This window comes from Sinocyclocheilus grahami, unplaced genomic scaffold (assembly GCF_001515645.1).
Source record: "Sinocyclocheilus grahami isolate Dianchi unplaced genomic scaffold, SAMN03320097.WGS_v1.1 scaffold871.1, whole genome shotgun sequence".
In the NCBI taxonomy this organism is placed as follows: Eukaryota; Metazoa; Chordata; class Actinopteri; order Cypriniformes; family Cyprinidae; genus Sinocyclocheilus; species Sinocyclocheilus grahami.
The window spans coordinates 404,936-427,010 of NW_015506050.1; the positions used below are offsets into that span (position 1 = coordinate 404,936).

The 22,075-nt window shown below is 35.6% G+C and overlaps 2 protein-coding genes across 2 annotated transcripts in view; both read right to left on the bottom strand.

Annotated features, from left to right (window-relative positions):
* The window catches only part of LOC107563382 (uncharacterized), a 49,467-nt gene extending 39,840 nt beyond the window's left edge, over nucleotides 1–9,627 (bottom strand). The window contains exon 1 of the mRNA XM_016248241.1: nucleotides 9,452–9,627. The gene's annotated coding sequence lies outside the window, so the exon portion shown is untranslated. The remainder of the gene's footprint in view (nucleotides 1–9,451) is intronic.
* Nucleotides 9,628–11,875: 2,248 nt separating this feature from the next.
* On the bottom strand, nucleotides 11,876–21,360 carry LOC107563384 (isovaleryl-CoA dehydrogenase, mitochondrial). The gene is made up of 12 exons (XM_016248244.1): nucleotides 21,052–21,360; nucleotides 18,618–18,707; nucleotides 18,475–18,526; nucleotides 18,188–18,357; nucleotides 17,886–17,979; nucleotides 16,261–16,391; nucleotides 15,775–15,871; nucleotides 15,595–15,688; nucleotides 15,431–15,512; nucleotides 12,667–12,771; nucleotides 12,464–12,536; nucleotides 11,876–12,029 (listed from the first exon to the last, which is right to left on the bottom strand). Exons 1-12 carry the CDS (start codon nucleotides 21,178–21,180, stop codon nucleotides 11,896–11,898), a joined length of 1,251 nt encoding a protein of 416 aa, XP_016103730.1. The 5' UTR covers nucleotides 21,181–21,360; the 3' UTR covers nucleotides 11,876–11,895.
* Between the last annotated feature and the right edge of the window lie 715 nt (nucleotides 21,361–22,075).

Sequence of the window (22,075 nt, forward strand, 5' to 3'; positions counted from 1 at the left end):
ACTAAAAAGTTGTGCAGACCCTTCAGCAATTGGGGCATTTGAAAGTAAATTACTGTTCAATTTAAATTAAATTAAATAAAACATGTAGTCTTACATCTAGGGATAAACCGAAATGAAAATTCTGGGCCGAAACGGAAACCGAAAATTCTGGATGCACTTGGCCGAAAACCGAAACTGCTTTGTAATGATTATTTATTATTTTATTAAATAATATAAAGTAATTTTGTAAGACTTTTTAAATTTAACAACATTTTAATGATACTGAATAAAAAAAAAACACAAGCCAATTCAACTGTATTAACTGTATTCTCATTAACTAACATTAAGAAAGATTAATAAATAATGTAATAAATGTATTGTTCATTGTTCGTTCATGATAGTTAATACATTAACTAATGGAACCTTATTGAAAAGTATTACCTTAATATTAAATATCAATATATTATTTTTATTCACTTCTATGTAACAGAATCAGATATAAGTTTTATTTTTTTGACTAATCATCCAAATAATGTATAGTCCTACAAAGCTATTATTATCAGAGCATATGAGCAGAGCATAGCGTCACTGAAGGTAGCATTATTTTAACAGCGTTGCCCAGTACAGCTGAACGAGAGACTTTGTGCATTGCGTTCATATTCTGCTGTTCTGTGGCGACGGATTTGCGGGTCTTGTCTTTTTCTTGCAGGACCCTGTACGTTATAGTAGACTAAATTAGTTTTAATCGTTTAATCACCACCACAGCGTCTTGTCTCCATTGGCAACACGCACAATTTGTGTCGATTGCAAGTGACGTCGCAGGTATCGGAGAGTGCAAGTGGCGATTGCAAGTGACATTGTAATTTAGTTTCTTTTTTCTTGTCTTCACCACCTGGCTACTGTTGTAAAATGTTGAGCGATTCAACCAAAAAGTAATCAATAAATAGAACAAAATAAAAAAATAAAAGACTGCAAGTGACGTCGCTAGCGGAAGCACAAGTGTCTGAGAGTGCAAGTCTGAGAATGCAAGTGCAAGGCTGCAGCTAGACCCTCTTGGAAACATGCACGCTGAACACTGCTGGGTGGGGCACGACGCAGCGCGCCATATATATTATTATATGTAGCCTATATTTTCGGTGCATCCCTACTTGCATCCCCTCCTTGTTTACGAATCCGAAGTAAGTCCATACATCCGATTTAAACGCGGACAAGGCTTTCCTGATAACTTTCCGCAATGCCACCATCTTTATTTTACTAACTTAATGCATGTTGAAGGTGACCCAGCTGACCTCACCAAAAAAAAAAAAAACTCAACACCACAATCTATTGGATTGTAAAGAAATAGATTTTATTATTCTACCAAATAGTATAATAAAAGATCGATACTTGGCGTCCGTGTATCGATACAGTATTGCCGTGGAAAATATCGCGATACTAGCTGTATCGATCCCCCCCCCACCCCTAGTTGAAATCCGTCTAAATTGTACGTTTTGGCATCAATAAAATCTTACAAAAATGTACGTTTTGTGCTTGTAAATGTTACATATTAATACCTACGTATAAACATGAGACCAGGCTGAGATATCACATATTTACGCCGTGGAAAATATCACGATACTAGCTGTATCGATCCCCCCCCCCACCCCTAGTTGAAATCCGTCTAAATTGTACGTTTTGGCATCAATAAAAACTTACAAAAATGTACGTTTTGTGCTTGTAAATGTTACATATTAATACCTACGTATAAACATGAGACCAGGCTGAGATATCACATATTTAAAAAAGGATTTTGCTGGTTAATCTATTTATTTATTTAAAATGAACATAGTTAGATCTTAGATTTCCACTGCATAAAGTATTTCAAGTTGAGTTATTCTTAAACTCACAGTAAATTGAATGTTAAATAATTCACCCAAAAACTCTGTCATCATGTACTCACCCTCATGTTGTTTCAAATCTGTATTACTATCTTTTAAGATAATTTGAGAAATTTCTCAGTATTTTTTGTTCATACAATGGAAGTCAATGATAACCAAAACAGTTTAGTTACCAACATTCTTCAAAATTTCTTCTATGTTCTGCAAAAGAAAGAAAGTCATACAGGTTTAAAACAACACGAGGGTGAGAATGATGACTGTTTTTATTTTTGGGTGGACTATCCCTTTAATGAAACCCATTTCAACAATTAATTCAAGTTAGTTTGATTTAAAGCTGCTGTCAAAGTTGAACACAAATGGTTATGTGCAGCTATACCCATATAGTCTGAAAAGAGTGTTAAAGATCTTTCAAAACATCTAAAGAAAGAGTAAAGTGATTCTGGATGTACACAGCATGTTAATTTGTTTGCTGGTGTTAGTTCAGACTCTCAGATGACAGTTTGTTGCCACTGAACTGACAGAACACAGGAAGTCAAACTCTTGTTAGTTGTTAAAGAGTCTGTCTTCAAAGGCATGAAAGGCGCAGGGCAAAGTGCCCAGGAAAGCGCAAGGGATGCTTTTTTCCCCTCATACACTCGTATGACAAATCCTGTTAAGATTACAGTGAAAGAATCGACTGCTTTAGATGCTTTCAGCATACTGAGAGAAAAATCAACAATAGTTTGATTTGGTTTCCAGCTGTGTAACGACCAGCACAAACAACAGAGGCTCAATCTTGTGTTCTCGCACGCTGGGTGTTGCCATCTGTGATTCTGAAGACCATGTGCTCCACAAGCTTCAGAGGATAGCCTCAGGTCTGCCCTGAAAGATTTTAGAGTGGCTCATGAGCAGGCTTTACCGTCCTTTTAGCATAAACATTTTAGCAGCGATAATAGACCAGGAGAGCTTCAACCTCTTCACATCGACCACAGCTGCAAACCTGCATTCAGCGGAATCTGGTTTCGTTGGCCACTCTTACCCCCCGTTCTCTCCCCGAACACACCAGTAAATTTCACAGCTGTGACTCTGCCATGGGCCCAGGTCGTGTCTGATGGGTTTAAGATTAGCCACATGAAACGACTCTTCCCCGTCAAGCATATGTGCGAGCTGGAAATCTCAGGGACACATGTCCTCAAGGTAATGAAGAACATTCCACAGTGTCTTCATTCAAATAGAAATACTGTAATCAAAGTACTTTTAATGCAGCCTGAAGAATGTCTTGCCTTTGGGGTTTTCTGGGATAAAAAGAAGGGACATGTGAGTCTGTAACTCACATAACCCCAATCTCACCCTAAATTATCTTAATAAAAATGACACACTTGTTTTATATAGTGTCACCAGTGAGATACTGCATCTCTATAGACTTCCAAGAACAGCTTTCAGTACATTGCCGTCAAGGGAAAACAACAATTAGTCATCGCTGATTAGTCAGCTGACATTTGGTACACCATTTTGGTACATGCAATAATTCAAAGCACTGTTTGTAAATGAACCCTTAAATATGCATGAGGAAGAAGATGATTCAAATATTTAAAACGAATCATGATGAGCTGGTTCATCTGGTCAGATTATATTTTTTCAAATGCAAAAATAAACTTTTTTAAATGGGAAAAGATGGGAAGACTATCAGCAAGTCTGAGATTTCATGGTCAAAGTGTGCAACCTACAACATACATTTGGGGTATTAAAACTATTAAAGTTCTATAGTAGTTTTAAATACATTAAAAATTAAAGTGAATTTCCTCAAAATAGTATAATGTACAGTATAACAAATTAATATTTATTTTGAGATTTACTCGTCACAGGTGAGAGTTTGTTTTGTGGTACAATCCTAATTTGTGTATTACAGTTAATCATTAGCCATTTTGCATTTAAATAATTTCTGTGTTTTATTTCTCTCCTAGTAGCCTATAGTTTGTTCAAAGCGGCTCACCCCGTCAGATGCTCTGACAGAAAGGCTGCGTGTGAGGCTGACAGAGACGCGCTGTTTAATGTGTTTGAGATGTGCTGCCTGTTTTCCTTAATGCATAACTTACATTTCACAGGTATATTCTCCATCTGTATATGTTAAAAAAGCCATGGAAATATTTCCATTTTGCTGTCAGAAGTGCATGAGCTTTTGCTTTGCTAAACTCCAGAGACTTCATTTAGAACGAGCACCGCTACACGCATGCGCGCCAAACAGACAGAGCTCAATGAAATAGGAGCGCAATAACTCTGACTAAAATATAAATTTTGCTGAAATATTTGTTGTTGTGTAACGAGTTATAGTGAATACAATTTGAATGTAACATTTCTTTTTCACTAAAATCCTTTTTATTGTATTACGGGTTTATTTGTTATTGTATTAGGCCTATTGATTTATTTCTGTTTTTCTTTGAGCAATATTTGTTGATTCTGCTATTCCGCTTCTCTTCAGTTCGCATTGTATATGCTGGGGAGAGGAATGTCTTTATGGAATGCCCAAGAAAGAGAGATATGAACTTTATTCATGTTAATCCACAGACGGAGTGGAGTTAATGTTGGGCGTGGCTGTCAATAAAGCCCCTTTTGGTGAACAGAATTGAAAGTGTCCTGGGTCTTCTTAGATACAACGCAGATGGTGGTAACAGCAACAGACCGGTTACAGTTGGACAATAAATGTGACATATGTAGAATTTTAAACCTACAAGTAAGTGTATTTGTATGATAGCACTAACTGTAAAGTGTAATGGGGTAATCAAAATAGCCTTTATACTCAATTAGTCTGTGCTTTTTATTATTTTCATTTTTAGTTTAGTAACTTTAACTTCTGCTTTAAAAGGATTATTTTTGTTTTTAGATTGCAATGTTACAATGTAATGTGATTTTAACCCTTTTTTGCACATAATATACATGCTTACATTCACTTTATTTGTTTAATCCAAACACAAAATACCAATATAAATAGGCTACCATATACCGCAAATCAGCCAAAAAATACAGAGATATGCATATTTGCTCATATCGCCCGTCCAGCCCTATACAGAAGTGTACTGGAGTTTTAATTAAAGTGTACTGGAGTTTTTTTTTAAAATAGCATTAAAAAAAACTAAATACCAAAAATTAACTAAACAGTTACGGTAAACAGTAAAAAAACGTTAAACTGTGTAAAAACAGGAGAAATTAGCATGACAAACATACAAAATTCAATATACACGATCAAAACTATAAGATAGCTATATAATGATACCAATATACTGTATAGTGCATCCCTAATTGCCCATTTTGCCAAAAAGTAATTTGGAGGCTTTGCTTGGTTCAAATTCTGTCTTTGTCCATTAGTTCCGCTGGAAGATGTTTATATTAGTGCTGGCAGATCAGCAGCAAAGCGACTTTATTAAATCATTGGAGGCTATTATTTTATATCTTGTTTGTATCAGTAAAAGAATCAATGCTCTAAAGATAAACTAGCGCATACCATGTATCTCCACTTGTAATGCATATCAATACAGTGAAGCCGTTGTGTAACTATTGCAACTTTGTCTTTTTAAATTCAATTCTCCATGTCAAATATTTTGATTTGATGTGCAATGAGTGGAGACGAGGCGGCCCTGTTATACTCCATGTTGTACAAATTTGGTAAAAGGGGTTATGGACCATTAATCTAAAAGTCAATTTGCTGCACATAAGCTGCCGTCTGTAATGGGATATCACTGATGATCTGCTCAGTGAAAAATCCTAATCATGCATACATGTTTGATGGATTTCTTTTTCCCAAGAGGTGATAATTCATGTTAAACATGAGCTGAATTGATTCAGTAAGAACTATTTCTATATCTGAAAACTGTTTGATTATGATACATCTGTATCTATCCATTTCTGTCAATACTGGATGTTTACGCTAGATTAGTTTAATGGTCAGAAATTAAGTTTTCAAAAAAGTAATAATTTAATAACACTGTTAAATGTAACTTTAGCAAATCTCAAAATGAATATACATTTTCTTACTCTACATTAGCCTATATTGTTGTAATGCCTAAATTCACTTGCAGCACATAAAATGAATCCTCTTTTAACATTTATTTATACAAAATGCAGAGAATTTAAATATCAGCCATTTATCTGTTTTAAAGGGGTCATATGATGCAATTTAAATTTTTCCTTTCTCTTTGCAGTGTTACAAGCTCTTGGTGAATAAAGAAGATGTGTAAAGTTGCTAAGACTAAAGTCTCAAATCCAAAGAGATATTCTTTATAAAAGTTAAGAGTCAACCACACCTACCTAAAAAAGCTCGTTCTAACACGCCCCCACATATCTACGTCACGATGTGGGAAGATTTGCATAACGCCGCCCAAATGTTCACGCAAAGAAAGAAGGCTTAACTTTTATTCTCGCTGTAGTATTGTTGTTGCCGCCGCCGCCGCCATGTCGTGAAGGCGCTGTGTGTTTCATTGTGTTTGTTTGGTCTTCCAAAAGCGGAGTCCAGCCCGTGGTTGTCACATGTGGTTGCCGTAAGCCCGCCGGACGTTCCTTTGTCGAATCCGCCAGCCGCGCCATTCTCAAGCCCGCCGCCTCTGCTCACTCAAGCCGGTCTCCGCTCACTCTAGGCCTCTGCTCACTCAAGGCCGCGCAGTGTGTGATGCTGTTTCGTTGTGAAAGCGAAACTACTTTGTTTGGCCTTCCAAAAGAGGACACGACTAGAAATCAGTGGTTAAGTTGTATTTACAACACTGTTCCAGAACAGTTTAACCCAAATATTCAGATGTGTCCAGCGCATTTTACGGAGGACTGTTTGCTGATCCTGGTAGAGTAGACTACAATGCCGGCTGTTCTGACTCACAGACTGCAAGTATGTTTTTTATATTTAAAGAATTTGCCACTGACGATTCAAACGCGAGTTTTGAGCAGTGTAGAGTAGCACTTGTTGTTTGTTATTACTCCAATCACAAATGCAGACATGGTTTTATGTTTACGCGGCATGATGCAACGCAACTCGTAAAAAGACAGTATAAGTCATTATAATCCGTAATTATGTCCCCACTGGATGCAACAAATGCCTTGTTTATTATGGGTTTAAATGTTTATGTCTCGTCGCTTCGGCCGGACAGGGCATCATCACAATATGGTAAGGGGCGTAACATTTCCGTCACACGCTTGAGGTATTCGGCCAATCACAACGCTCTGGATATCTGGCCAATCAGAGCACACCTCGCTTTTCAGACCGATGAGCTTTGTAAAAATCAATGCGCTTCAGAAAGGAGGGGCATAGAGGAGAAACAATAATGTACAGTATGTGGAAAATAATGTGTTTTTTTAAACCTTAAACCGCATAAACACATTTCATTACACCAAATAATGTTCTTTTTAGCAGCATCATATGACCCCTTTAATATTAGTGCTTCCCTAATAATACTTTTGACAATTTATGAAACGATCAGAGTAAACATGAGATTTTATATTCATTTCCATATGTGTAAAACGTTTTTTCCACTTGTAACCAATACTTAAAGTCATTATTTGTGAAAACATATGAAAACTTTCTCTATCCAGCCGTTTATGAGAGTCTCATATAAACCTGCTAGGAATATAATTTACATTAAATACTGTAAAAAATGCTTTGCAGTAAAACACCTGCCGTTATTTCAACTTTTTAAGCATTTTATGGTCAAGAAACATTGCTTCCTATATACCAACCCAATTATTTACCAGGAAGGTAATACTCTTGAGGACCACAATAAATATAATGGACCCTGAAGCCCTAAACAGGGAATAAAACCCTTTCAAATTTTTTGTCATAGCACTTTTTTCTTTTCCTTCAGCTTCAAGCTTTCCATCTACGTAATACCACAATTACTGTCACTTTATATTCAGCAGACCTGTGCGCTATTTATATCCTCTCTTGATAGTAGCATTTAGACCATAGGTTATATTTTACCTTGCCGGTTTAGTCAAAACATTTCACCTTTAGCTGACTGTTTTGGATGGTTAGTAGGAAATGTTTTGGAGAACACTGCCTTTTTGTAAGTGTAGATTTTCAACTTACAGACCACATTTTCTTTTATGAAGGCATTTAGGTAAAGCAAAACCAATGAAATGTAAAAACAAAACCAATTCAGCATGAACATGTAGTCATTATATTAGAACTTAGGCACTTAAAAATGGCCGCCAAAAGGAATGTGAATTAAACCGCATTGAACATTAGACTACATAACCCAACATCATTCAGAAATCCTATAATTGGATCAGAAAATGGGACAACAGAACATACGCTTGCTCCTCAAACATGGCAACAGTATTATGGCATAATAATGGCCATAAAACGGGCAAGCCAGTAGCTGATCAAACCAACCAATGTGTACTGACTGAAAATTAAAAAAACATGAGAAATATTACAAACAAAAAAAGCTCACCCACCAGACCATCAGTCATGTGGCCTAAAATATATTTTCATGCATGCATTTACAGTATTTGTCATGCATGTCTTTTATGTGTTTATATTCTGATGTCAGCAATAAAGCCTGTGCTTCATCACCTGAGACTGACTCAACTGTTAGTGACAGCACAAAAATCACAATTAATATCTTGAAAATGCCTTTTTAAATTCCAGCATAACTACATTCTGTATGTTATGAGCCTAAATGAAAAGGGTAATGAAAACTGACATGTCAAAGACACCTGAGGTCAATTTTAAAAACTTTAGGAGAAACATTTTGTGAATAAATGAGCAAAACCAAAATGTATTAATTACTGCACTCTTGATTTAAAAAAATTTAAATAATAGATAGCGCTTGAAAGACAGAAAACTAGAATGTCATCTTTAGGCAGGTAAATAAACAGCAGCATCATGCTTTATCAACAGAAACAAAAGTTTCAACTATCGTCCCATCCCACAGTAGAGTAATAGCCTATGTAATGTCATGAAATATGAAAAGCATATTACAGCAAATATTAGTGCACCATTATCTCATAGTACACTTAAAAAATGTTGTTCAAATAGATACATAAGGTGAAAATTATTTTGTTAGGTGACATTCAATAAAAATTGCCTCAGTTCACAGAACTAAAGCTTTTTATGATCCAATAAAATAAAGTATACAAGAAGCAAAGGACAAGTATCAAGGTAAGTGCAATAACATTTTTCCAAACTTCACTTACTTGAAATATGGCTCATCTACTCGAATAAAGGTGAAGAGAGCAAACATGTCAGTTCCAGTGTTTTCGCAAGTGAACAACCAGAGTAAAACTACAACCCGTGATTGCGTTACTAACAAACAACTCATCCTACACTGCGAGCGACGCGACAAACTCGAACGCTCTCGTTAGCGCAAAAACCTTCGGATGAATGCGTTGATTATTATGGGAGCATTCTAGTTTTGACGCGTCGCGTCGGAATGTGATATAGATAGATAACAATCCTGTCATGATGAATAACGAAACTAAACGATGAATTACTTCTGGTTTAAAATCCTTTTTAATTACTTCAGTGTGACTGGCTTAAATCAAACTTAGGCTAACGTTGGAGGACTGCACGCTAAAAAATATCGACTTATGCCTAAAACTTCATTCTTTTAAATGTAGCATACAGATTCTCCTACCTTGAGTGGTGTCGTGGATTTAAATGACAGAGTTTATTGGTAACACGCACCGCTGCTCCGGTGTCGTTTCTCTCTTGGATAAATGGGAAGAGGAGCTCATTGTACTGTCATCCTGAGGAGAACACCTGGAATAGAGCAGACTGATGCAGAACTGACACAAACACTTTTGCCATGGAGTTTACGTAACACCACCATCCGCTGTCAGTGGCAGTGTCACAAAACCTTAAACGCTGCCTACATAGACTGCATGGTTAGGCATCATGGTCAACTGAACTGACTCACAACGCGCCTTTGATTTTTCTAAAACATGTTGCACGCACCTATAATGCTCAAAATGCAGGTTAAGAACTCATCTATGATGTCCGTTATGCTGTCTAGGTAGGCAACTGACTAGGTTTTGCGACAAAGCCAGTGTGTTGACGTATGGCATGCTGGGACAACATGGAGTTTCTTAAAGGGCTATGGGCACATGTTGTGAAACATTAAAGCCCATTATTAATATAGTGGACCCAAAAAGCATTTAGACACTTGAGTTTATGAAATGATTAATTTCACTGCATTAAATACAAAATATCTAACACATGAAATCAGCAAGAGAATGATGCTAGAGGTTTCTCAGCACTGACTTTAATTTCTGAGACAGTTTATAATGACTTTAGTGAATTTATGAAGTCGGTTCCCTTCAACATCACACAGGTGTAGTTCATTACATTGACTGACTACAGTTTATGGACATACTGTATGACTAGTAGAAAATATCAGAATACATTGTCATAAACCATGTTGTATTTTCTCTTAAGTGTTTTCATGCTTGAGCCTAGTTCTTATTGAATTAATAAAATAATGTTTTGTGAATTCAGCAATCCCTTTAAACAATTCCAACACTGACATCATTTTTGAAACTGTGCTCACTTACCTTAATGAATTTACTTGTTTCTTATATGTATTGTCACAAATGATCAATGCATGTTCAATGATCTGTGTACTCTACAAAAGTTTATTTTTAACTCAAATCTCTCACAATTAGGTGTATGAATATTAAGTATAAGATGATAAAGTACAGTTCTATCCTACAACTTGGAATAGTTCATATGGGATTAGAATTTATTTAGATCAAAGAAAAAAATTCTACAAAAAAACAATGGTCAGTCATTTTTCACACCTGCTCAAAGCATAAACCAGGTGGTTAATATAGAAACTATTAAAAAAAGTCAATGTTGTGTAAAAAAATCTCAATTATTTTACATTTTCAGAATTAAAGAAATGTACTGATAATAGAAACAGTGAACAGCTCTGAGGCATCTTATTCCAGAAAATAATAGGCCGTAAATTAGTGTTGTTATTGTTAACTAAAACAGTTAAAAACTGAAATTAAGCTGAAATAATATAAAATATAAATATTAGATGGAAAACATAAAACACAAAATGAAAACGGAAAGTGTTGCCTTGGCAACTAATTGAAATAAAATAAGTTTTAGTTAAACTACTAAAATTACTAACACTAAAACTGAAATTAAAAATATATTTAAAAAAGCATTAAAAAAAGAAAAAGAAAATAAAAGCTAAAAAAAATGTATATATGCTGTATTATACACACAATAATAAAATAACAAAGTAAATTAAGACATTCTGAAAATAACTAATAAAATCAGAGAAAGTATGAGTGACAACAAATCTGACACCATCAGATGAAAGAAAGATGTTTATTCTAAACAATCATTTACTTTAAATACATTAAGCGATTATTCAGTAAGGCAGGATTCTGAAAACCTAAAGGTATTATGGTCAATACAACAGCTTATTTCAAAAACGTGCTACTTCTTTTGAACCTTAAGATTAAACTAATCTTAAAACACAAAGAAATAAAAGAGGTGAGAATATCTGAATGGCACACAATTCAAAAAATATCCTCTATAAAGAAACTCTTTTTTTTCATATATGAAAAAGAGCCCCAAATAATGTTAGTGGGGCAGAGATGATATGCAGAATAGCTTACACGGAGTGACCATATTCTGAGAAAAAAAAAAAACAAGACAAATGCAAGTGCTATACAAGTATCATGTGCAACAGAAACACCCATGTCACATGACAAAGGCTCCTGGGACAAATTAATTCTTCTGGCTGTTTCCATCATAAGCATTCACGTAAAATAACTTCATAGTGTGTCCTCTTAAAATGACTAGAGGTTTGTGCATTTCTTACTATTGCATTAGTTCTTATATGTGAGATCACTTCACCATGCATGTATGTGTATGTATTACAGAACATCATATAACAGCATTTGACATCCAAAGAAAACACCACAACATGTTCTTGAAAATGATTAGCAATTACACTTCACATTAATAAAGGTGTTATAATTAGGATGCCAGATGAAAATGAAATATCTGGCCACAGCGACCCAGTCTGTGTAGGATCAGATACTCATTCATTAAGTGCTGCTCTTATTTGAACAAGTCATTGAAGGCTCTGCCAATGATAATCCTTCTGACCTCACTGGTTCCAGCTCCAATCTCATAAAGTTTAGCGTCTCTTAAAAAGCGCCCCATTGGGTAGTCATTAATGTAACCGTTTCCACCTGTGAACAGACGCAAGTGTGAGTCAACTAGAACTCGAGTCATAAGACCTGGGCTTATTGAATTAGCAGGACTTAATTTGCTGACGATTTAACACGATCCTGAATCGTTCCATTTTTGAGCTCATCTCAGAGTTGTTGTCATAGCAACAGGACCAGTCTAACATTAGCTGTTCAATTTGTTGGATCAATATAAAAAGCATTTACAATCAATCAGCATACAAATGCTCAATTATCTCACGTTACGTAGTACATTCGAAAAACAAAGCATCTATGGCAAAAGGTACAAGTTTGACTTGTTTGCCGTTTTATCCACCCAGTAACTAATGCTGTGGTAAGAATGAATGAAGACAGAAGGGTTTGGCCCTGATCTCTGTCTAAGGTACATCGGGAGCTATTTCTTGTCGTTTTTGCTGTGCTAACTATTAGGCACTCACCCAGGCATTGAATTCCATCCAAGGCAACTTGAGTCGCATTCTCAGCACAATAAAGGATTACCCCAGCACAGTCCTACAATAACATCACAAATCAATAGTGCTACTACACACTATGTAAGGACTGTATGCATCATTTCCAGGCCCATATGTAACATCATAAAACAAAGCAGCCAAATAACAAAAACTGGGTAAAGAGCTCTTACCTTAGCACTGAAATGGCCTTTGTCACAAGCACGGGCAACGTTGTATAAATACTGTCGACATGAATTAAGCCGTGTGTACATATCGGCCATTTTTCCTTGCATTAGCTAGTCAATGGGAAAAATCATTTGATTAATTTTATTGCCAAGGGAACTAATTTGTTTAATACCCTTTCAGAACTTTACATAAAGACTATAAATACATAAAAAATACATAAAATTGTGTATAAACACTACTATTCAAAAGTCTTGAGTTGGTGAGTTTTTAAAAAAAAAAAGTTTTTGAAAGAAGTCTCCTTTTATTTTATCAAAAATAATTAATGTTACAATTAAAACAATAACAGTTACAATTTAAAATATAATTTTTCAATTATTTTAAAATGTCATTTATTTATTCCTGTGATTGCAAAACTGAATTTTCAGCATCATTACAGTGTCACACGATCCTTCAGAAATCATTCCAATATACTGATTTAACGCTCAAGAAACATTTCTTAAGATCACAGTTTAAAAAGGTCGTATTACCATTTACTCAAAAATATTTTTTTTCAAGAAATCTATTCATTTCTATTCATCAAAAACAATTTGATTACTATAAAGTGCAAAAGAACAGCATTTATTTTAAATAGAAACCTTTTGTAAGAATGGAAGACTTCACTGTCACTTTTGAGCAATCCTTGATGCATAAAAGTATTAATTTCTTTCAAAAGACCTTATACTTCTGAAGCATAATGATGGCTATGAGTAGTAATATGGTTCTTTTTATACGTGTTATCACCATAGAGTGCCTTTCAACCCTCACAATGCTCAATTTTGGTTTTAATTTCCCAATCGCTTTATGTCATATCATAAATAGTAGACACTCAAGTACTATAGAAACATATTTGCTGAGCTCCCACACATTTTTTTAGATAATTATGGGCCATTATTCGAAGCATATGGAAATATATATTACTGTTAAATAAGTTTTCATTGCAAAATTAAGATGCAAATTATATTTTCTGAAAGGTATGATGTCCCTTTCCTAAACAGGGTTATTAAAAAATATATATAATAATAATAAATAATATAATTACATCCTCAATCACATTGATATACACCCCCCATTCATTTTAGTTTTTAGCAATATAAACTTCAAATGAATGCTATGTCCACCCTGTCATGTTTATGTCCACCCTATTGAGTCTAAGTGGCCGACAGGGTGGACATTTTGAGCTTCAATTAGCATATTAGCTTACAACAAACTGTTACTAGCTAAATATTTAGTCTGGTTGTTGAAGAGAATTTGGTATATTTAAACTTGAAAATACTCTATTCTAATCACTTCTGGCCTATTTTATGCCGACAGGGTGGACATGTTAATCTTTGGCAAAACAAGTAAGCAAACTCAGACGAAGAAAATTTGTCAACTGAAATGTCACCAACTTATGCACCTCAGCTGTTGAAATTCCCGCCACTGAAGAGACAAAAAATCTGTCGTCCTGATGTCACTAAAGGGGATGGCCTTTTCTTAAAGGGGCGGATTCCTCAATATGACAGGGTGGACAACCATTCAAGGGACATGGACAAACTCTTATTTTTTATTAAATAAGAATATAGTTTTTATTACCAAATGATCAATACATTCAAATTGAGTAATCTCTTATTTAACAAAATATTAATAGATTTTATTTTTTTATTTTATGATTTGACAATATTCTATTATCATTCAAATTGAATGAGCAGTGCATGGGACATAGCAGAATAACACGTATCCTCTTACACAAAACAAAACAAAATCTAGAAAATGTATCTAAAGAGCCAAGTAATGCTTTTGTTATGAATATAAAAATTTTGCCTAATATAACACCCTTTCATAGTCATTTTTATGTTAAGTTATCATGGCAAATTAGTTATTTATGTACAGGACACCAAAAGGCACCCTACAGTGATATTGACCCACATGTAAAAAAAACTTATTATAAAGTGATACCTATGATTTATGGTGAAATAAGGATCCATTTAAAACCATTTTTGGACATGTAACAGGTTGTTGAGCGCACATATAGTGCAACACTTTTAAAGCCTGGGAAACCTTTTAATCTCATATAAAAGTATATATTAAAGGGGTCATATGATGCTTTTTTAAAGATCATTATTTTGTGTATTTGGTGTAACAGAATATGTTGACATGCTTTAATGTTCAAAAAACATTATTTTTTAAATACTGTACATTATTGTAGGTCCTCTATGCCCCGCCTCTCTCAAACGCTTAGTTTTCTACAAAGTCCCTCCTTCCGACAAGCGCAGTCTGCTCTGATTGGCCAGCTGACCCAGTGCATTGTGATTGGCCGAACACCACAAGCACTCGTCGGAAATGTAACGCCCCTTACCATAATCGCGAGCTTCATCTTTCAAAATAAATGTAAAGACAGAGCCCGAAAGGGGAACAGAGTCACGTGACAGACACAGTGATGAAGCTGGTCTCTCTAGCTCTCTCACACACACACACGCACGCGCGCACGCACGCACGCACACACGATGCGCAAAACTCCGCATTTGAACAGTCAATAGCAAATACTTAAACAAATAACAAAACAGTGGCTGATTCAGAAACACCAGATTGTCATAGCAAAGAAAAACTAAAATAAATAAATGAACCTGGAAATACCATGATGACAGAATGTTTCTTGGCAAACAGAACAGTAATTTCATCTATTAGTAGACAAACATAAAACATGTTGAACAACAAAACAAATACTTGCATATTTTAGAGTGAAAAGCATACCTGGAAGTGGCCGATTTTCTGTCCAAAGGCTTCACGAACATGTAGGTAAGGAATTGCATGGTCAAGCACAGCTTGCATGATGCTGAGGGAATGCAGAAAATGGTCAAAAAGAACTATTTGACCATTTAACATTTCTAAGCAAGCTACTGAAAATAAACAATTACCCAACAGGTCCAGCAGACAGGACGAGTCTCTCTAGGTCCAGGCCACTCATCAAAACATATACTCCTTTATTTAACGGGCCCAATATGTTTTCCTCTGAAAGCACAACAGACCATCTTAATCTGTTGTTTGGACCTCCAACATATTCAGACTCACAAATATGCATAATAGACTTCACACACCAGGGACCTTGCAGTCTTCAAAGACGAGTTCACAGGTGTTAGATCCTCTCATTCCCAGTTTATCCAGCTTCTGCGCTGTGCTAAATCCTGGCATGCCCTTCAAGAAGACAAGCACAATAACTATGAAATGCTTATCTATTGAAGGTGCCTTCCTGATCAACAGATTAAAATTGACTCATTCAATCAGAATCTCAATGCTAGGTGTTATTTATTTATTCACTTTTTAACGCCATGCCAGCATCAAGGCTATTCTCATGGCGATCTCTGAATAAATTATACAAGGTATACAATAAACAAAAGGTTATAAAAGACATTTCAGATGTACACTAGACAGAAATTCTAAAATACATTCAGGTGATACATTTTTAAATAAATCAGTTAGACACACCTCTGAATAAAACCGTTCAAAGCGAAGTATAATATGATTTCAGACCGAACAGTAAACCATAATCAATCATTCAGTATGAATGGCTCGGCTTCTCTAACCTTCTCTACAATGAATGCAGTGATGCCACGGGCTGCTGCCTCTGGGTCTGTTTTAGCATACACAATCAGAACATCTGCGTCTGGTCCATTCGTAATCCAGAACTTATTACCGTTCAACACATAATGATCCCCTTAAAGATGACAGATCAAAGGGAAAAGAAGGTTATAATACAGCCAAACATGCGTTGTCAGGGTTTGTCTGGTTAGCAATACTCATTTAGCCCTTGAGATGCCTCAAGTACACCACTCTAGGGGCAATATACATTTTTTATTTAGACAGCCATTCAAAAGCAGTTATTATGTGTTTTGATAAAAAAAAATTTTTGCAAACAATATACAGGTAAATCACTAATACGTCATTACATTATAGTGCATACATGTTTTGCCAGTGACAAATTTCTTATGCAATGGAATAAGCATTACAAATCTACATTACAAACACTAATAAGTAGGAACGTACAACATATCAAAAACGTACAACATCTTTTTTTACATTTATTTTATTGGAGAAACTATTAATATATCGGCTGATGTAATCTTTAACAAATGCCAAAATGAACGTCCATTTTTCATACTTTGCATTATAGTGCTGTGATGTCTATAGGGATGTAACGGTATGAAAATTTCATATCACGATTATAGTGACCAAAGTTATCACGATTATCAATATCACGGTTTTGAACATATTTCAAAATTGCGATAATCAAACACGGTTTTGATGATAATTAAATTTTAAACGGTAATACTAACCGTCAGGGCATTTTATCGTGATTTATCGTGAAACCGGTAATCGTTACATCCCTAGATGTCTAAGTGACTGATTTTATTTATTTAGACAAAATACTGCATTTTACTATCAGCCATTTATTGGTTATTAAGGTCCATAAAAAATTAGTGGCTCATCAGAATCATTAGAATATTGGTGCATTCCTAATAAGATATATCCCTTGCATTATTCATGCATAAATTAGTGCATAAACATCCATTTAAGTTTGAGGTCTATACGATTTGTTGATATTTTAGAAAAATGCCTCTCATATTTATCAAGCCAGCATTTAACTGATCAAAAATACAGTAAAAACAGCAATAATACTGTGAGATATTAATACAAAAGAACTGTTTTCTATTTTAATATATTTTAAAATGTAATTAATTCTGGTGATGCCATTTCTTCAGTGTCAAATGATCCTTCAGAAATCATTCTAATATGCAGATTTGGTGCTCAAGAAACAATTGTTCAAAATAATTGTGTTGCTTAAAATTTTTGTGAAAACTGAGACACAAGTTTCCAGGATTCTTTGATGAATAGAAGGTTCAAAAGAATAGCATTTATATGAAATCTTTTGTAACATTATAAATGCTTTTACTGTCATTTTGTCAATTTATCGCATTCTTTTTTAACAAAAGTATACATTTTTTACAAATAAAATCTTACTGATCTCAAACTTCTGAACTGTAGTGTAAACGAAAGGACAACATATCTGACAAATCAGTCAACAATTATGCTGTAACATGCATGTAACCAGTTATGACAAGTCCATGGCACTGATGTAATGGTGCTTATTATAGCAACAGACAGTGGTGACTAACAGAGCAGCATAGAGTGATAACAGAAGGCCAGTCACCTTGTTTTTTCGCTGTCAGTTTCATGGACACTACATCAGAGCCAGAGTTGGGCTCACTCATGGCCAAGGCACCCACATGCTCCCCCGTCATCAACTGAAGCACAAACATATGCATAATTGTGAAAAACAACTGAACCCCGAAAATCCATAAATAACCTAAATACATTTAATTATTCTGCATTTACAAAATGGATTTTCCCTAATGCATAATGTCATAGGTCAGTTTTAAAAAGCTAGCTTAATAGAAAACGTAATAGACAGCAGTTTTGCTCTGCTAAATGAATAAATGTTTTGACTCACACCTTTGGCATGTACTTCTCTTTCTGTTTCTGGTTTGCATGTCGAACCATCTGATTTACACACAAGTTGGAGTGCGCGCCATAGCTGAGAGCAATAGCTGCTGACACACGGGAGATCTCCTCCATAACAATCACATGATCAAGGTAGCCCAATCCTGTTCCACCGTACTCCACTGCACACATGGATAAAAGCATCACAGGAGAATCTCATCAGACTGTGCTCAATACGGTCTCAGCAACAGTTAGCTCATAAACAATGGTTTTTGAAGACAGCCTATAAATGGTCCAACCTGGAGCAGTAACTCCAAGCAGTCCAAGCTCACCCATCTCCTTCCAAAAGGTCTAGTTTTAAAAACAGATCATATTTGTTAGGATTCATTACTCAGGATTATTACAGAGAGACCCGAGATACTTGTCATGTACGGAAACTCACCCTCATGTGGGGAAACTCATTTGTCTTGTCAATCTCATCAGCGTAGGGAGTGAGTTTCTCTTGGCAGAATCTCTGGACTGTCCGTCTGAGCTGGTGTTCAAAACAAAGATGTATGATAAACACAGGGCAGACTGTCCACAAATGACATGAGCTGCCAAAAACCTCAACAAAACAATTCCATGATGCTAAATGTACACTGCAAGTCCCTTGCAAAAAAAAAAGAATACAGTGGCAGTAACAGCTAGGGTTGGGCGATGTCTGCCAAATTGGCATCGGACGATCTCTACAGTGAAACATCTTGATGGACGATGACATCGGGGGGCGGGGTTAGGGGGTGTGCCTGAAGCGTGAATCTGTTTGCAGAAAGGCACGGAAAACAAATAACGCGTTCTACAGAGCCACTAAAGGGACATGGTTAGCCGCTTGCTAGCGGTAGACTGTTACATTACAGTATATGAAAGTTCACTTACCACATACACCGAGTAAGGAGAGATGACTGCTAGGACGATGGAGAATGATTTGCAGATACTGAGCACCACTGACAAATATCTAATCTTGTAAAATGTGTTGTAGGTAAGGCCGCTCCGTAGTATAGAGTCCGTGTGATCGTGAATCTCGAAAGTGAAAGTAAAATGAGAGCGCGCATTCAAAAGTGGATTCAATGCCCTGTATATTAGTAGCGGTTTCCTGATGCCCGCAATTTATATAGGCCTACAGTATAATTACCCAACGATATAATTGCGAGAGAAAGTATTGAAATATTTTTTTTATCCTCCCATCTCGTAGGCTATTTATTCCCTTTAGGGGTTCCGTAGTACACTTAATTTCCTTTCCGAACACGGAATTGGGATGTGGCGGATTTCGGGGGGTATGGATCACAATGCCGGCTCAACATCGTGATATCTGTCAGCCATCGGCGATGGACGATGGCATCGTCTATCGGCCCAACCCTAGTAACAGCAAGGTATAGTAATGGATTCAATAACATTTTGCTGCATGATTACCATATTCATACACTAAGGTATTCTCGTGGTGCTTCAAAGATTATCAAGGTATTACACTAACCAACATACCATGGTTTTACCTTTTCTGTCTGAGAAGGCAGGAGAAGCAGTGCTGCCTCCTCCTCAAAAAAAAAAAAAATAATAATAATAATTTACGGCCCAAACGCAAAACAAATATTGTTTTTAATGCATGACTTCCACTAATGTTTTTAACTAATCCTGTCCAATAGCACCTCTATGCCTGCAGGAATCAATACACTTGCAGAATAAGTAATAATATAAAATGTTATATTTGTAACAATTAACAAAAGTCAAACACAGTTAGTGGTCAAATAATAAAGATATATACATCATTGATGTGAGTTGGTTATAATAAAAAGCATATTATAGGCCTACATATGTACACTATTCTTACGTTTAGGGTCAGATACGGTAAAAAAAAATACAGCAAAAAATAATAGTGAAATAATATTACAATTTAAAATAACCTAATCTATTGGAATTCATTCCTGTGATGTAAAGCTGAATTTTCAGCATCATTGCTCCAGTCTTCAGTGTCACATGATCCTTCAGAAATCATTCTGATATGCTGATTTGCTGCTTAAGAAACATTTCTTATTACAATGTAGAAAACAGCTCTGCTGTATTTTTTCAGGGCTCTTGATAAACAGAAAATTCAAAAGAACAGAATTTATTTAAAATAGAAATCTTTTGTAACATTATAATGTATTTATTTTACTTTTGCTGAATAAAAGTATTCATTCATTTAAAAAAATATACTGTTCAGAACTTTGAAGGTTAGTGTCTATAATAAAATAAGCTTTTTTTAGCTTAAAGAAATAGGTTATTTCATACACATTTAACCTCGACACCATTAAACATAAAACAGAATTGGATCATTAATTTATATTGGGCTAAGAAGTACATTTGCCTCCTGATTTCAGAAGACCACCACACAACACTGAGTGCCATGTCCAAACTTAAGCAATATGTTCAATTGCAGATTTCTGTAAGTTGTGTTATGACTTTCCAGTGGGCTTCTATCAAAGCTAATAAAGGGTTTATAAAATGATCCTGGCCAATTAAAACGCGCCGTCCGTTCACACCCACACAGCGCGCCCACTTAGCACAGGCAGCAGTGAAAGTATGTCAGTCTATCATATACTAAAACCCCAGAAATATTTAACTGAACTTCTAACTGTACTTACATTTTTCAATTTCAAGGTTGGATCTGTATGCGTTTTACTGAAAAAATGCCTGGCAACTAAATGAACACGGTCTTAAGTTCCTAAAATTGAGTCAAAGGTCATCATGTATGCTAGCCCAGCTAACTAGCGCATCCCTGCTAAACTTGAACAAGACTAACAAGAAACGGTGACCTTTCACGAGCTTTGGCTCCAGGTTTAGTAACAGGTGTGTGGATACTGTACCTGGATCTGCTCCTCGGTAAGACCGTTCACGATGTCGTCCACGGGAACAGCTCCAGCGCATCCACGACGCGAGACACTGACATTTGCCACTCTTTGACAGAGACGCAGTGCTCTTCTGACAGCCAACATTTTGGGAATTGTAGCGACTGCAGAATAAAACTGGGGGGGAAAAAACTGTCGAGTTAATTATGCAATTGCACTTGGACAGTTAAAGAGTTCAGGGAAGCAATCCTGAACTTCACTAAAATGCTCTGGAAAGAATTGCGCTCTCCTTCTCTTGTGTTGTGTGCGTGACCTCGACCTGCAACTTAGAGCTTTACTGCCACCTACTGCGAGGAAGTACAAACTACAGCACAACACTACGACAACCGAAAGCGAATACAATAACAACTCTTCATTGGTTAACTGTAAGTTACCTTATTTGATCATATTTGGTAAAAATGATGGGAAAATATGCCAAAACAGATGAAATCATATTTTATAATCCTACAGGAAATATCCCAGTTTGTTAAAAAACAATAGCTTACATATGATTTTACTTTAAAATGTTTTCTAGTTCATGTAAATTGTTTAAAAAGTAAGAATTCTTTGCTCATTTACAGAGAAAATTGTATTTAATAAATCAACGTGTTTAAGGGCAAAATAGTGTTGACTATAATGTTTTTAGAAGGAAAAAAAAAACGTATGCGTGAATTGAAATGGCCATCCCAAGATTTTTTTTGTTATTGTTTATGTACAATGGAATGTTTTGTGTTATTTAGTTGATGTTTATTTCATCACTTTTGTGCCGTGTGTTATGTGTTTTGCTTTTGTATGACCACAGTTGCTGGAAAGGGCAATTCTGATGAATTTGAAGTCATCATGTGACCTATACATCAGTTTTATTATCAGTAGGCTACATTTTATAATAACAACCAGATTTTATATAGCTCCAATAGTTTGGCAGTATTATATCATTTAATGGCATAGAGTTTCTATACAGTCACCAAAATGCTTGTTTCACTGTGTTTCCTGTCAAATTCTG

What these genes read in the sequence shown, in the direction of transcription:
- LOC107563384 (XM_016248244.1), bottom strand. Translation starts at nt 21,180, where the DNA reads ATGTTGGCTGTCAGAAGAGCACTGCGTCTCTGTCAAAGAGTGGCAAAT. An exon ending in TTACCGAGGAGCAGATCCAG is followed by an intron (nt 18,708 to 21,051) that starts GTACAGTATCCA and finishes TTTGAACACCAG; the next exon opens with CTCAGACGGACAGTCCAGAG. An exon ending in TGAAGACTGCAAGGTCCCTG is followed by an intron (nt 15,689 to 15,774) that starts GTGTGTGAAGTC and finishes TTGTGCTTTCAG; the next exon opens with AGGAAAACATATTGGGCCCG.